Source organism: Juglans microcarpa x Juglans regia, chromosome 8D (assembly GCF_004785595.1).
Source record: "Juglans microcarpa x Juglans regia isolate MS1-56 chromosome 8D, Jm3101_v1.0, whole genome shotgun sequence".
NCBI lineage: Eukaryota > Viridiplantae > Streptophyta > Magnoliopsida > Fagales > Juglandaceae > Juglans > Juglans microcarpa x Juglans regia.
Genome location: NC_054608.1, coordinates 31,179,974 through 31,196,885, shown reverse-complemented (window position 1 = coordinate 31,196,885; position 16,912 = coordinate 31,179,974). Strand labels below are relative to the sequence as shown.

The 16,912-nt window shown below is 37.3% G+C and overlaps 1 protein-coding gene across 7 annotated transcripts; it reads left to right on the top strand.

The window, feature by feature from the left end:
• The first annotated feature begins 910 nt into the window (after positions 1–910).
• Positions 911–16,648, top strand: LOC121242511. Of its 7 annotated transcripts, none has more exons than XM_041140368.1 (13): positions 917–1,272; positions 1,477–1,555; positions 1,644–1,731; positions 2,059–2,208; positions 2,481–2,612; positions 13,882–14,020; positions 14,108–14,146; positions 14,223–14,297; positions 14,667–14,726; positions 14,938–15,002; positions 15,883–15,973; positions 16,071–16,140; positions 16,345–16,648. In XM_041140368.1, exons 1-12 carry the CDS (start codon positions 1,168–1,170, stop codon positions 16,128–16,130), a joined length of 1,083 nt encoding a protein of 360 aa, XP_040996302.1. In that variant the 5' UTR covers positions 917–1,167; the 3' UTR covers positions 16,131–16,140; positions 16,345–16,648. The 7 variants fall into 7 exon arrangements, with proteins under 7 accessions (XP_040996305.1, XP_040996306.1, XP_040996302.1 ...); XM_041140366.1 differs by having other exon boundaries at positions 1,450–1,555; positions 16,077–16,140; XM_041140365.1 differs by having other exon boundaries at positions 1,450–1,555.
• The last annotated feature ends 264 nt before the right edge of the window (positions 16,649–16,912 follow it).

Below are 16,912 nucleotides of genomic sequence, written 5' to 3'. Positions count from 1 at the left end.
CTCTCTAGAATTGGACCATCCAATTTGATCTGCAAATTGAAGAGGATCTCTATTGGGGTTGATGAATATTGTTGTGGAATTTCCATTAAGTTCTAACTTAGATGACACTATAAATGAGATACATTTTCTGTCCCTTCCCTTTTTCATGCCTGATCCCAGTATTTTCTTCCTATCCCTCTCACCGCACACACATTGGTTATTGTTGTCCTGAACCATTCATTGTATAAAAAGAAATGATTTGTACAAATTCTAAATAGGAAGGCTAGGATCATTGAAATTTGCTAGATTTAAAGGAGAATATTCTGATGATTGAGGCAGTGAGATTTCACAGATAAATCTGATGAAGAGAGTAAAAGGGAAAAGAGACTTTTTTTTCTTGCATACTCAATTTCTTGAGATGTGGTTCTTCGATCGATATTCTCAAGTGGTGAGCTTTTTTCCATCCTATTATCCAAACGGGCTTAAGACATATCCCGGTTTAGATAAAAATGTATCTCTAATTCATTTCAATTTATTTTATTTTCACACAAAATATAATAAATAATTTAATTTTTTTAAATTTTAAATTAATAATAATATTAAAAAATAATATTTTATTTAATTTTAATTTCAACTAACTATTCAAACCTTCCTCTATCTATCCCACCATCATATTTAGAGCGAAAAAAAAAAAAAAAAACCAAGCATTTGGGCATTGAAGATTTGGTTTAGCAAAAAGAAAATAAATGGACTTTCAAAATCTCCAATTGTGGTTTATAGAAATAAATTATTGCTATGGATTTAATTTGCAACTTAAATTATATCGGGCTCATTAGTCATTACCCATTAAAATAATATTTTAGAGAGTTTTTTAATTATTTTACATTTCAATAATAATGAGAGAGAGAGAGAGAGAGAGAGAGAGAGAGAGAGCAAATTTCTCTATAAAGCTACACTGCGATCTAATTTAGTGGCCAGCTACTCGGAACAGAATACATACAAAAGCCTAGCATACGGGATTTCATACAGAATACATAACAACCGGGCGGAAATCAAAAACCCAAAACTTGCATCTCGATTTCATACCGCCACCGAGCTCGTTTCCGGTCTTCTTCAATCGTCATTTTTCGACAGTGAAAAAAATAGGGAGTATCTGAGCTATCAATTACGAGCACTTCGGGAAGGCCAATGACTAGTGCAGCAGCAGCAGCAGCAGCAGCAGCAGCAGCTCTGCCACTCATTTTCTCCTCCGCTTCTCCAATTACAAACACCACCGTGAAATTCACATACCCAGTAAGCTTCTTTTGCTTCTCATAATTCTTTCTTGATCACGTATAGCTGTTGGTTTGGTTTCGGTCTAGTGGAGAGGTTCTCTCTTTTTTTTTTTTTTTTTTTTTTGGGTCCTCTATAATGTGCAATCTCAAGCACCACAAGTGCTATAGTTTTTAAGACTTTCGTAAGTTTTCTTAGCAAGCAAATGGGATCTTGATTTTTCAGGGTTTTGGTTCACCCAGACAGAGAAATGGTCTGAGACTTGTGGCTTGTGCTTATACTGCCATTTCAAGAAGGGGGCAAGGTGGTTCTCTCTCTCTCTCTCTCTCTCTCGGGGTTTTGTTGTCCACTTTGGGTTTTGTTATTCTAAAACTGCGCGGTGAATTATACAGGTGCATCTGACCCAGAGCTCCGGAGAGTTCTTGAACTTGCCTCGGACTCTGAGTTATATGAGCTTGAAAGGATCCTTTTTGGCCCCAGGTAAATCCGTTTTTCACCTGTGAGTTCGCTCTGTTTGGCTAATGGGAAATAGTTTGAGAAAGATGAAAACATTCTTTTTTTAATGTTATAAGTGTTAATTTCCACTCTTCCATAAATGAAGGTATATTTCAATTGAATCAAAGACTTTGCGCTAGTCTATTTTTAGGTGTTGTTATTTGCTTCCAGAATTTTAAATAATGGAAATAAAAGTAATTTTCACTCATTTTCTTAGTGAACAAACATAGAGTTATGTTTTAACAATCTGAAATCACCATATGATGCTGATACATTAAGTCTTTAATGGTTTTGAATATTGTTGACGGTCAGCTACTTCAGCCCTTTAATAAAATCAATAACAAGTAGAGCTGATGTGGACCATGTCATGATTGAAGAAGATCTTGAAGAGCGAGAAGACTTTATAGCAGAACTAGAGTCGCGATTTTTATTCCTTGCTGCTGATGCCCGTTCTACATTAAGGTAATTTGGTGCTGGTACCTGAAGTTGGACTATATTGGTGTGTTGCTAGCATTGATAGTTAAAAACTCAACGAGTTGGCTAACTTATTGGAGTCATTTGCAGTTTGTGTTGATATGATCTAAGATGCTGAACTTTTGCATGGTCATGGTTGTGAAAAGTGGTCATTGACTCTATATGCTTGTAGTTAAAATCGTACTGTACATAATTATTGCAAGAGGAGCCTTCATTTTGAGTATCTGCTTGATTTCATTTCATATGGTGCTATTGTGTAGGGGGTGGAGACCATCATACAGAAATGTCTTGCTTTCTGTGAGACAAAAGTTAGGCATTCGGTGCTCAAGCAAATTGTCAACTGAAGACCTTGAAATCGAAATTTTTCTTCATCTATTGCAGAATTACTCAAGGTAATTTTCCTACTTAATTCTCCAGCCTTTCAAAATCATAATTGAAGTAGAATGATTAGCCCACTTGATATCTCAATCCCATTTATCTTAAGGGGGTAGAGATTGAAAAAACTTTATGGATGGAACTTGAGCAAGTGGCTTGTGAAATATGCTCTCAAGTGACTTGTGATTGTAAAAAACCTAGAATGCCACATATTTTAAATTTTAGTATTAAAATATTTTTTAATTTTTAGATGACATGTGTCACGTGGTAGTCCTCACTGGTGATGGTGTGGAATTTTGATGGATTTGTGACAGTTTTTTAATGTAGGGATCGATTTGATTGAAGTTAACAGTTCGGGGATTATAAAGTTCAAAATTAAAGTTGAGGGATTAATTTGTCTAAAGAGCAAACCATGGGGACTAAAATAGTAATTAACCCAAACGAAAAATAAATCTACCCTAAAACATTATATTCAAGAACCACTTTCACAAACCCCAATGCAAAACATATTTAAATTTTTTTATTCAGATTTTCCTATCTACTTTCACAAATCCCAGTAAACAACGCATCTTAAAAAAAACAATTCTAAAAAATTATCAATGATTCCAAAATCTCTCTTAATCAAAAATACCCTTTGCCTTAGTGTTCAATATTTTCAACATTGCTTGGGTGATTCCCCAAAGGGTTGTGGAGTTACTTATTGATTGGAGAAATTAGGATGAGGATCACTGTAGGGTGGAGCTCGGAGGCTTGTTCCTTGATGTCGAATGTGGTGTGTATGTATAAAACGATATGCAAAACTTTCAAGTTTGTGAGAAAACATGGAGGTGCTAAAAAATTAAAAATGCTGCATGTTGGCCTAGAGTAATTATGACTTCTGTATATTTTCCCCCCCTCCTTGGATAGTGAACTAGGAAATCTTTATGAAAGGAGACATGGACCACCTGAGGCAGTACTGAAGCTGCAATTCGGAACTTCTACATTTTTTGACCATTTGTTATCTCTGGAGATTGTCAATAATGGAGGTGAGAGAACCAGATATACTGGTGATGGCCATGGAAAGGAGGTTGTGCATAAGCTCCACACACCTAACAAAATGGTGGTGAAATTGGAGGGGGTGGAGGATTGGCTCGTGAGGCAATACTGAAGCTATAATCTGGAACTTCTACATTTTCTGACCATTGGTTATCTCTGGAGATCATCAATAATGGAGGTGAGAGAACCAGATATACTAGTGATTGCCATGGAAAGGAGGTTGTGCATAAGCTCCACACATCTAACAAAATGGTGGTGAAATTGGAGGGGGTGGAGGATTGGCTCATGGGGGACAGGCAGAGTGGCATGTGGCTTCTAGAAATAAACCAAAATGGTTAGATCTGAGGCGAGGCGGAGGAAAACAAGATAAAATAATTAGAAAAAAGGGGAGGTTAGGAGGTTAGGTGGTTGCCTCGCTTTGTAGGTGGGTGAACCTTAGACCTGTAAATGACAATGAGAGGAAATGGAGGAAAGCAAGAGATGCTGAGTTGTCGAAAAGGAAGGAGAGGTGACAGTGATGCTGGGAAGGGGGGAGAAGGGGCTCATCTCTCTCCCTAGAGCAGTTGGAAGGTGTGCTGAAGGAGGAGGCTTCACTGTTTGCAAACCAAAGCAACTAGAGAGAAAGGTATCCTTACAGATATTTCATTGTTCAAGTAACATAGCACGGCATTAAATGGCTCCACGCTGATACATGGGGAGAAGGGGTGCCTCCCCCTCTCTGGATCAGCTGGAAGGTGCACTGAAGGAGGAGTCTTCAAGGTTTGCCAACCAGAGCGACTAGAGGGAAATGTATCTTCACAGATACTTGATTGTTCAAGTATTTTTTTTATTAGTGATTGTTCAAGTAACATAGTACGCCGTTAAATGGCTCCAGGCTAATGCAATGTATTTTCCACTGTGTGCCATGTTACGGAGATAATTTAGGATATTCTGGGATTTGATTTGTAATTTTTTAGGGATGCTTTCCTTGATATCTAGATTGTACTTAGTAGATAATTGGGCTGTAAATAAGTTATAAATACTTACCTTGTATAGCATTTAGGCGCTGGAAATCTGGCATTTATTTTGTAAATCTCTTCTATATAGTGAAAGGAAATCCTATGGAAAGGATATTCAGACCAATTTGACATGGCACTAGAGCCCCTACTCTGTTTTCATTCTCTGTGGTTTTAATCGCTGGTGTGCGATTTCCATCGCTGTTCGTGAGAGTTTGTGAGTTGTCGGTAGGAAGAAATTTTTTTTCCCTATTTCCGCAAGTTTTTCTGGTCCCTGGTTGAGAGTCAGAGCTCTTTGTGGTCTTCCTACTTCTGAGTTTGCCATTTCGTTGGTTGTCGGAGCTCTGTTGGCATTGTGAGTCCTGCTTCTTGTTGCGGGCTCCCTATTCTGATGTATCTGTGGTTGTCAGTGCTCTCTGTGGGTGGTTTTGTGCCGGTTGGCGTCCTCTGTGGCAGTCGGCGACTCTGTGGGTGGCTGGGCTCTTTCTGGTGTGGTCGACGAAGGTGCACAACTTCTCCTTCTGATGCGTCGTTTTCAAACAAGGCAGCAAGTAGGTATTTCAAATTGTGGGGCATTCTGATTGGGCCTCCCATGTTTGGGCCTCCCATGTTTGATCTGGGTCTTATTTATGCTGGTGAATTTTTTTGTCATCTGGTTGCATGTTTGGGCCTCTTATTATTTGAATTTGGACCTATTTTGAGTTAGGCTTGCTGTTTATTTGGTTGCTGCTTGGGTATTTTTTTAGTGCATTTCATCATGTCTCTTGAGAATACTATTGTTTGATTTACTGGAAAGAATTTTTCTACATGGAAATTTCAATTTAAAATGTTCTTGAAAGGGAAAGAATTATCAAATCATATTGATAGTTCTGCTAAAGTTCCCACTAATGAAAAAGAATTTGCACAATGGGAGGTCAATGATGCTAAGGTGGTCTCTTGGCTGTTAGGGACGATTGAGCTCCATCTTGTGACCAATATTCGCTGTTTTTCTACGTCCCAGGCTATGTGGGACTATCTCCGTCGTATTTATCACCAAGATCATAGTGCTCGAAAGTTCTAATTGGAGTTGGAAATTAGTAATTACAGTAAAGGTAATTTGACTATTGAACAATTTTATTATGGTTTTATTAATCTCTGGAGCGAGTATTCTGCCATTGTTCATGCTAAGGTTCCACTGGAAGCACAAGCAGCCCTTCAAGTGGTTCATGCTAAAAGTCAACGTGACCAATTCCTGTTGAAGTTGCGGCCTGAATTTGAACCTGTCCGGGCTGGCTTATTGAACCGTAATCCGGTTCCTTCTTTGGATATTTGTTTGGGAGACTTATTGCGTGAAGAACAACGGCTCTCCACTCAGATAGGTATGACTTCTGAAACTGTTACTGTAGCCTATGCAGCATAAGGGAGATGGAGGAATAAGTTGCAGTGTTTCAACTGCAAGGAGTTTGGTCACATTGCTTGCAATTGCCCTAAGAAAGTTTGTAACTATTGCAAGAAAGAAGGCCATATCATCAAAGATTGTCGAGTGCGGCCTCAAAATTGCCAATCTCTAGCTTTTCAGGCTTCTGTTTAGTCCTCGTCTTCTTTTGCGCCCTCTACTGTACGCTCTGATTCATCTGTTCTCACACTAGCAATGTCCAATAGATGATTGTTTGCTTTTACGGCCTTAGGCTTGCAAGGTACGGGTACTAACTCAACTTCTTGGATTGTTGATTCGAGTGCTTCTAATCATATGACTGGTAACACGACGAGTCTCCATGATGTTCGTAAGTATAGAGGAGTGGAAAATATTCAGATTGCTGATGGCATTACTCTACCTATTACTGCTGTTGGTACGTTGGACTCTTCATTTCGCGATATTGTTGTCTCTCCTGGCTTATCTACCAATTTGATTTCTGTTGGACAATTGGTAGATCATAACTGTGATGTTCATTTTTCTCATGGTGGTGGTCTTGTGCAGGATCAGATGTCGGGGACGGTAATCGTGAAGGGGCCTAAAGTGGGACTTTATTTCCTTTACAGTTTTCTATTCCTAATGTTGTTTATTTTTCTTGTACGGCTACTGCCAATAATAATGAAGTCTGACATAAGAAATTGGGTCATCCTAATTCTGTTGTCTTGACTCATCTTATGAAACATGGTTTTTTGGGCAATAAAGATTCTTTTTCTTCTTCTCCTCTATCTTTTGATTGTGCTACTTGTCGTCTTGGTAAAAGTAAAACTTTACTTTTTCCTGTGCATGATAGTCGTACTTCTACTTGCTTTGAGATTGTGCATACTGATGTTTGGGGTGTGAGTCCTGTTATTTCTCATAGTTAGTATCTTTATTTTGTGACGTTTATCGATGATTATAGTCGATTCACTTGGATAAATTTTCTCCGTTCTAAAGCTGACGTGTTTTCTGTCTTTCAAAAATTTGTTACACTTGTCGAGACATAGTTCAGTACTTGTATCAAAATTTTACGCTCCGACTCAGGGGGGAGTACATGTCTTACTCTTTTCAAACTTTTCTTCAACAAAAGGGGATCATTTCCCAGCATTCTTGTTCTTATACTCCTCAACAAAATGGAGTTGCTGAGCGTAAGAATCGTCTTCTCTTAGATATCGTTCGTACTTTGTTGATTGATTCTTCTATACCTTCTAAGTTTTGGGTAGAAGCTTTATCTACTGCTGTCTATTTGATCAATCGTTTACCTATTGCTACTCTAAATTATGACTCTCCCTATCTTCGCTTATTTGGCACATCTCCTGAGTATCAATCATTTCATACTTTTGAGTGTGTTTGTTTTGTTCATCTGCCACCTGTTAAGCGTCACAAGCTTGCTTCCCAATCTGTCACGTGTGCCTTTATGGGATATAGTCCTACTCAGAAAGGATTTGTTTGTTATGATGCTCATGCAAACAAATTCCGAATCTCCCAGAATGTGATTTTCTTCGAAAATCAATATTTCTTTCATTCTCATGTTATTTTTGATCCTCTTCTTACTCTACCCTCTTTTGATGATGTGTCTTCTTCTATTGAGTGATTTAAACTAGGGTTGGTGTATCATCGACGTCTTTGTCCATCTTCAACGCCATTTCCAGACATTGATCCGTCATCTGATTCTGTGGTTCCTATACCTCGGCGCTCCACCCGGGTTACACATCCTCGAGATAGGTATAGTTTTTCTCATACCTCGCTTATTGCCACTCTTGACACTGTTTCTGTTCCTCACTCTTATACTCAGGTAGCCACCCAAGCATGTTGGGTGGCTACCTGAGTATAATCCAAGCTCTTCAAGACAATCACACTTGGGATCTTGTGACTTGTCCCTCTGGTGTCAAACCTATTGGTTGTAAATGGGTGTACTTAGTCAAGTTTCGGTTTGATGGCTCACTGGACATATATAAAGCCTATGTTGTGGCTCTTGGGAACCGGTAGGAGTATGGTATTGATTATGAAGAGACATTTGCACCTATTGCCAAAATGACTATTGTACGGACTATCTTGGCACTTGCTGCGTCGCAGGGGTGGTCTCTCCGACAGATGGACGTGAAGAATGCTTTTCTACAGGGGATTTGAAGGAAGAAATCTATATGTCTCCACCTCCCGGCATGTTTGCTACACCTTCCTCAGAGGTTTGTCGGCTATGCCGATCCTTGTATAGACTAAATCAGGCTCCGCGTGCATGGTTTGATAAATTTCGCTCTACTTTGCTTTTTTTGACTTTACTCAAAGTTAGTTTGATTCCTCTCTGTTTCTTCGCAAGACTTCTGCAGTAATTGTATTGCTTCTGGTATATGTTGACGACATTGTGATTACTAGCTCTGATACTAAGTTAATTAAGCAATTACAATAGCATCTCAAGGCCTCTTTTTACATGAAAGATCTTGGTCCCTTGCAGTACTTTCTTGGCCTTGAGGTGCAGATCACTGTTTTTGATACCGTTCCGTACCGGCCGGTACGGCCGGTACATACCGTACCGGTCAGTTGGCCGGTACCGAAAATATGCTATTCCGTACCGGTTTAAAAACCGGGTGTATCGGCCGGTACCGGCCTGTACCGGCCGGTATTTTATGTTTCGGCCGAAACATAAATTTCGGCCGGTACATATTTCGGCCGGGTCAGTCGAGTTTAAGGCTGATGGCATTTTCGAAATTATGGCAAATAGTTAGGGGCAAAGTTGGAATTTCACCTCAAAATTAAAACCTACATTTCTCTTCTCTTCTTTCACGTTCAGACTTCTTACTTCTTCCTTCAAGTTCATCACACGCAGCCGAGTCCCATAGCCAAACAGCGTAGCGCGGCAGCGCCAGCCCAGCAGCCGAGTCCCAGACCGCAGACGGCCAGCCAGCTGCCAGCGTCCACCGCCCTCCGTCTCGTCGCACCGCACGTCGCCGACCACCGCCCTCATCTCGGTATTTTACTATTTTTTTTGTTTTTTACTTAGTTTGATTTTTTTTTTGTTACTTTTTGTATAAATAAATCATAATTGTATTTTTATAGATGTTTTAGATTATATGTTTGTAGATGTTTTAGATTATATTGTTATAGTGTTTATTTTTATAGATGTTTTATATTATATTTTTATAGATGTTTGTTTATATTTTTATAGATTATGTTTTTGTAGATGTTTGTTTATATTTTTATAGATTATATTTTTGTAGATGTTTTAGATTATATTGTTATAGTATTTGTTTTTATAGATGTTTTAGATTATATTTTTATAGATGTTTTATAGATGTTTATTTATATTTTTATAGATTATGTTTTTATAGATGTTTATTTATATTTTTATAGATTATATTTTTGTAGATGTTTTAGATTATATTGTTATAGTGTTTGTTTGTATTTTTATAAATGTTTTAGATTATATTTTTATAGATGTTTGATAGATGTTTGTTTATATTTTTATAGATTATATTTTGATAGATTATATTTTTATAGATGTTTGTTTATATATTTTATAGATGTTTGTTTATAGTTTAGATTTGATTGAGTTTCTTCTTAATGGCTTACTTATAAGTGTTAATGTTTTATACTTTAATAGTTATAAATGTCTAGTTGTCAATCAACCGGTAGTATGACTTCAAGTTCAACTCCAGCACTTGCTCCTGTAAGATCAGAAGATGCAGCTTGGGCCCATGCACGTGCAGTGCCAGGGGCAAGAAATAATACCGAATGTTTATACTGTAATAAAGTAATTAGAGGTGGCGGAATCACTCGGTTGAAGTATCATCTAGCTGGGATTCCAGGCGATGTAGAAGCATGTAAAAAGGTCACTGAAGATGTAAAATGGCAAATGAATGAGTTGCTTAATGAAATGAAAAAAAGTAAAGAGAAGAAAAGAAAAATAAGTTCAGAGATTGGAGGCGATATAGATTTAACATCTGATGATATTGATGATGGTAATAGTATAGAGGGACAGTCTCAGCTTTCAAAAGGTAAGGGGAAGTCGAAAGAATCTGGAACTGGAAAGTCAGTGGGTGGATTGAGTAGATTTTTTGCTCCAAGAACAACTCCTGGGGCCCAACCTTCAATTAAGAGTTCTATATCTTCAAATGAGATGATTGTAAAAGCAAAGATGGCTGTAGCACGTTGGTGGTATGATGCTAATCTGCCTTTCAATGCAGCTCAATCCAAGTTTTATCAACCAGCTATCGATGCCATGACTGCCATCGGGTCATGATTCAAAGGCCCATCTTTATATGAGTTGAGAGGAAATTTGTTAAAGATGGCTGTAGATGAGGTTCAAGATTATTTGCAACAAATTAAGAAGGTTTGGAATGAGACCGGTTGTTCACTAATGGCAGATGGTTGGACAAACCAGAAGCAACAATCAATAATCAACTTTCTAGTTTATTGTCCGAAAGGTACAATGTTTTTGAAGTCTGTTGATACATCTGGCCTTCGAAAAGATGCTGAAACATTGTTTAATATCTTTGATGAGGTTGTTCAAGAAATTGGAGTTGAGAATCTTGTGCAGTTCATAACGGACAATGATGCAAGTTATAAAGCTGCAGGAAAAAAGTTACAACAGAAGTATGGCTCTTTCTACTGGTCCCCATGTGCAGCTCATTGCATAGATTTAATGTTGGAGAATTTTTCTGATTCAAGATGTTTTCCCCTTATTGATGATGCTATAAAAAAGGCAAAAAAGATAACAAAGTTTATCTATAACCATGGTTGGGTTTTGGCATTGATGAGAAAAGACTTTACCAAAGGTCATGATTTGTGTCGTCCTGCAATTACAAGATTTGCGACAAATTTTTTAAGTATCCAATGTTTGCTATTGTTTAAGAAAGAACTCAGACAAATGTTTACTTGTGATAAATGGATTGCATCAAGTCATTCTAAGAGTAAAATAGGGAAGGAGATAGCTGAGATCGTTTTAGAAGATAAAGAGTTTTGGGCTCAATGTCAATTTATTGTCAGAGTTAGTGAGCCTTTGGTTCGTGTTCTACCACTTGTTGACGGGGATGAGAAACCTGCAATGGGATACTTGTATGATGCAATGGAAAGAGCCAAAGAGAACATAAAAGCAAGATGCAATAATAAAGTTGGTTTATTCAGTCCATTCACCAGGATCATTGATTCAAGATGGGATAGGCAGCTTCACAGTCCATTACATGCGGCGGGTTGTTTTCTTAATCCTGGAATTTACTATAGCCCCAATTTTAAAAATAAAAATGATGTTGTAAGAGGCTTCAACAGTTGTGTTATGAAGATGGAACTTGATCCCGATAATCAAGATAAGATCATTGCAGAACTTGACTTGTATAAGAATGCAATAGGTGAGTTTGGACATTCTTTAGCAATCTGCCAGCGTGATAAGATTAATCCAGGTATTATCATTTATCAATATCATTTGTTAAATAATGTGACTTTGTACTTTAAATTTTATCTTATTTTATTTTTACTGATTAATAATTTATAATTGCATTATTGTTATAGTTGTATGGTGGACCCAATTTGGTTGCGAGGTTCCAACGCTTCAAAGGTTTGCTGTTCGAGTGCTAAGTCAATGTTGTAGTGCAACTAGATGTGAGAGAAACTGGAGCACATTTGATTTTATTCATTCAAAGAAGAGAAATAGATTAGTGCATAAACGTTTGAATGACTTAGTATTTGTTCGTTATAACTTGAAGCTGAGAGAGGTAAATTTTTTTAATACTAATGTTTTCACTCTTGAAAAATATATAATATTTTCACTTATGTTTGATTTTATTTTTACAGGAGCATAAAAAAGGGAAGAGATGCTTTAAATCCAATCAATCTTGAAAACATTGATTTGATGGAAGAATGGGTGGGTGAAGAATCTGAGCTTCTTGATGGAGAAGATTTGGATTGGGCAAATATTGAGGAGCCATTAGCCTCACTAAATGAGGAAGACAATGATAATGTTGGTATTGATGTTGATGACAGTGATGACGTTGATGAAAATATTTTGATTAACATGTTGAATCTTGATCCTTATTGTCTTTTTGATGAGGATGAGTATCTTTGATGACGTGGTGACGTTAATGACTTTATCATGATAATGTTGATGTTTATAACTTTATGTTAGTTGTAACTTAAAACTTAAGACTTGTATTGAGAAGTATTGAGTTTATGACTTATTCTGTTGTTATTTTAGAATACAGTTAATGCTTGTATATATATAATTTATTCAAGTATAAATTATTCCGAAACGGTATACAAAACGGTACCGGTACCGGTACCGAAACGGTATCGGGACCGAAATATTATCCCGAAACGGTACACGAAATGGTACCGGTACCGAAATATTTCGTTCCAGTGCCTTGACCGGTACGACTTCCGGTACGGTATTCAAAACTTTGGTGCAGATTACTCCGACTGGTACATTGTTACACCAACACAAATATACGTAGGAAGTGATTTCATTGGTTGGTCTCCAATCGGTAACTCTATTCTTACTCTCTTAGAGGTAAATCTTAAGCTTCATCAGGAGGAACACGAGCTTCTATCAGATCCATCCTTGTATTGGTAACTCGTTGGGAGTTTGAACTACTTGACGATTACTCGTCCTGACATCTCCAATTTATGCAGGCTCCCCGACATCTTCACTTAGTCGCTGTCCGCCGCATTATCCGATATCTGAAGGGCACCTCTACACGCAAGTTGTTCTTTCCCAAGTAATCTTCTTTATAGTTGGTGGGGTATAGTGATGCTGATTGGGCCGGATGTGCGGATGCTCGTCGCTCTATTACTGGCTGATGCATGTTTTTAGGCAATGCTCTCATTTCTTGGAAGAGTAAGAAGCAAGACAGTGTTTCCAAGTCCTCCACTGAGTCTGAGTATCATGCTATGTCTTCTGCATGCTCTGAGATCACATGGTTTCGTGGGTTATTGGGTGAACTTGGTTTTCCTCAGCTTCATTCCTCTCGTCTTCATGCTGATAATACCAGTGCTATTCAGATCGCCGCTAATCTTGTCTCCCATGAGCGTACGAAACATATCGAAGTCAATTGCCATTCCATACGTGAATCCTTTGACAGACATGTGATTACTCTTCCTCACATTTCCACCGAACATCAAACTGTAGACATATTCACTAAAGCTTTTTCTTGGCACCGGCATCAGTTCTTGGTTGACAAATTGATGCTTCTTGATCTATCACCATCAATTTGAGGGGGGATGTTATGGAGATAATTTAGGATATTATGGGATTTGATTTGTAATATATTAGGGATGTTTTCCTTGATATCTAGATTGTATATAGCAGATAATTGGGCTGTAAATAAGTTGGAAATACTTACCTTGTATAGCATTTAGGCGCTGGAAATCTGGCATTAATTATGTAAATCTCTTCTATATAATGAAAGGAAACCCTATGGAAAGGGTATTCAGACCAATTTGACATGCCAATCTTCATGACTGCTGAAACAATGCTTTGTATAGATTTTCCAGTTCAAACTAGCACTGTGCTGATAGTCTTTAGTTAACCTTATGTTGTATTTTTGTTTCAGTTCTATAATTTCATGAATGGAGCTTGTTTCCCTGCCATTCGTCATGATATTATGAAGTATTAGAGGACAATTAGTTCTAAGAAAGTTTCAAGTGAGCACTAACTCAAATAGTATCTCCCCTCCATCATGTTTTATAGGTGAAGAGATTCCTCCACCTGTAAGAACAGGAGGAGGTCGAGGTTGTGGGTTCAGGACCACCGGCATTCTTACAATAAAAAACTAGTTACTTTGAAAATTAATTTTTGTACCGTACTTTCATAATTTAAAACTTTTAATTGCCCTCTTGTAGTGAAGAACTGGGATCTTTTCCGAGCTCATTGGAACCCTCTAAGACATCTAATGATCAAGGAAGTCTAGAACTTGGACTTAATCGAGGGAAGGTACACACCCTTGATGCTGTGAAAGAGCTTTGGTCAATGATTTTGAAGGTACCGTCTGATTTAGTAGACTGCCTCATTTGTTGAACTCTCTGTGTATTTGATGTTGATCCCCTTTTGCCCTTTTTTATTGTGAAGGGTGGTGGTATGCTTACTTTGGCAAAGATCTATGAATTGGTAAGTAAAGGATATCTCAGTTTATTTAGTTGGGTCTCTTGGTTGAATCTCTGAACTGGTTTTCTCTTTTTGATAGTTAGCAAGGAGATTATCGGGGAAGTTGTTTGTAGAAGCTGCCAACTATCAGATTAAAAAGGAATTCATTAAAAAGGTACAAATTTGACATCATAAATATGTAGTTGTGCAAGCAACCATATTAAAGTTTTGTCCGATATTGATGTGTGGATAGAACCAATACATCTGTTTATTTTGATTGATGATCAAGTTCTGTTTCTGCTGCAAATATGATTCAGTGGTCTCTCTCAACTTTACTTAAATGTGAGAAACTTCATGTGCTAATACAATTTTTATCAATTATACTCATTTATTGTGTTCCTTTAGTCATTTGGACTATAATTTACTTTGGCATGCTACTGATCCAATTGGCTCTGTTTAACTTTTCTATGACTCTTCTACATGCCTGAATTCTGGAGTAATCAATTTATGGAGATTACTAGATGATCTTCTTCTTTGTTTTTAGGGTGGACAATTAGCCGCGATTAACCTAGAGTCAAGAGCAGCCATGCTCGCAGCAAAACAGGTCATTACTTTTTTTTAATCATTGACAACAAATTTTAGAAAAAATTGTAGTAATTTTTAGATGATAATTATAGCAGCTCAATTTGAAAAAATAATCATCGTAATTTATGTCTTTTTATGTGTATGTTCATATATAGGACAATTACATGCGTCGCATTTTGCATTTTTTTTTTTTCCGAATCAGAACTTCTTCTCTCTGTATCTGTGGACAGGGCCTTTCTGGTGCTGCATCAAGATATCTGGGTTTTAGAAGCATGATGGCTTTACTTGGCCCTGTGTATTGACTCTTTCTGCTCTGACTTCTTTGATAAATTGTCCTCACGTGTTGCTTAATTATTATTATTTTGTTTCTTTAATGAGGGAGATTTGGTTACTTCAAAGAACATGCAAGAGTCATTGCAACTGAAGTTTCAAATTGGGGTGTGAAGTGTTGAAACTGATAATTCAAAGGTCACATTGAAAAAGAGGTGGTACTTTTTTTTTTTTGGGGGGGGGGGGGGGGGGGGGGTGGCTAAGTATGGTTTTCCCTTTATTTTGTTATATTTATTAATTCTTTAAGAGACTCTAGTGTTATTATAATATGAACTAGGCCCATTTAACTCATTTAAGTATGAAGGCCGCCTGGAGCCGAGGCACAAAGTGCAAAGCATGGGCCTGACGGAAATAAAATGCACATTTTTTAAATATAGGTATAATATATTCTAAAGAGATACATAATATATAAAAAAAAAGGTTTAATTTTTTTTTAATATTTAGACTACGAACTCAACTTGTTGAGAGCCTTGTGCTTGTGCTAAAGAAGTGCATGCCATGTAATTAAACAACTAAACAATGAGTACAATATTCTGTATTTAGGTATTTTCTTTTGCATACTCCCTGTATACTTGGGCAACACCTATTTCATTCTCATTAATAAAGTCATTTTTACCTATAAAAAAAATATTCTGTATGGTTAAAGTTGCTTATCTGCTCAGGTATTCAAAATGTTCTATAACAAAAGAGAACTAAACCTGCTACCTTCTTGGGTTAAAAAAGTGCTCTGCTTTTGAAGTCCCCCACCCCACCCCCCCTCGTCCTTCTCCTCCTCTCTCTCTCTCTCATTCTCTTTTCTTTAGGGATATTGTCATAAAATTTTATCTCATTGATGTCTAATGCAGGCTTTGGGGGACATTTCTGGCAGACGTTGTCATTCAAATGCTTGGAACTGATTATGCTAGAATCTTGCGAGCAATTTATGCTTTTGCGCAGGTAATATGTTGTTATTAGATCATCTTCATTCCTTAGTTATGGACTTGGATTATCTAGTTTGTTAGTGTTTGGGCCGTCAGCATGCTCTTAACTTCAGTTGCAGGCTCTTTGGTATGTAAGTTGCAAGATCTCTGTCATGGTGTTGAACCCAAATTGAGTGCAATCAGGTTTATACTGCAACAGAAAAAGAAAAGCATTTTTACAAATGAACATCATTAATGTCAAAACATTTAATTTTGCTTAGAATTTATTTCTGGCTTGCAAATTGGCGTGAAGCCAAACAAGAAAAAAAAAAAAAAAAAAAAAAAAAGCTTAGAGAATCCTTTTGGTTTTGGTCTTCTAACAACTATTAAATCATTGTTTTGCTCCAGATCCGCATCACCCGCACATATGGATTACCGTCTGAGGCTGACTGAAGAATTTAGGTTTTTGGAAAGTTGCATTTTTACTATTTTCAGATGGTAGATTGAGAACTTAGGTTGGTCTTTGAGCTGCTTTGAAATGAAGGTATATTCTGGTTTGGTTTGGCAGACTAATTCACTGCATGACAACCAGCTTTTTGGATATTTGTCCATAAGTTTTGAAACTCTGTATATATTGTTAGACTTAGATCCATCAATGTGGCTTCAGACTATTATTATATGGTGCAAATGAACTCTGAATTCCCATTTTTTATGGTCTGCTCTTGCACATGGTGGCCAACTTTTGCTCGATGGCTTCAAAACCAGACCGTCACATCTCGATATGTCTAATGTAATTAGGTCCACTTGTATACTTCTTGTGTACCTGGACTATGCCAAATTACCTAATTTTATTCTATAAAAAAATGTAGGAATCTCGAACACTATCCCCAACTATTTTTGGTACCTTTCTTCCAACATGAAGTTAACAAATCTCTCTTGCAACCAGATCAAGGGTATCTATCATACCTCTTCAATG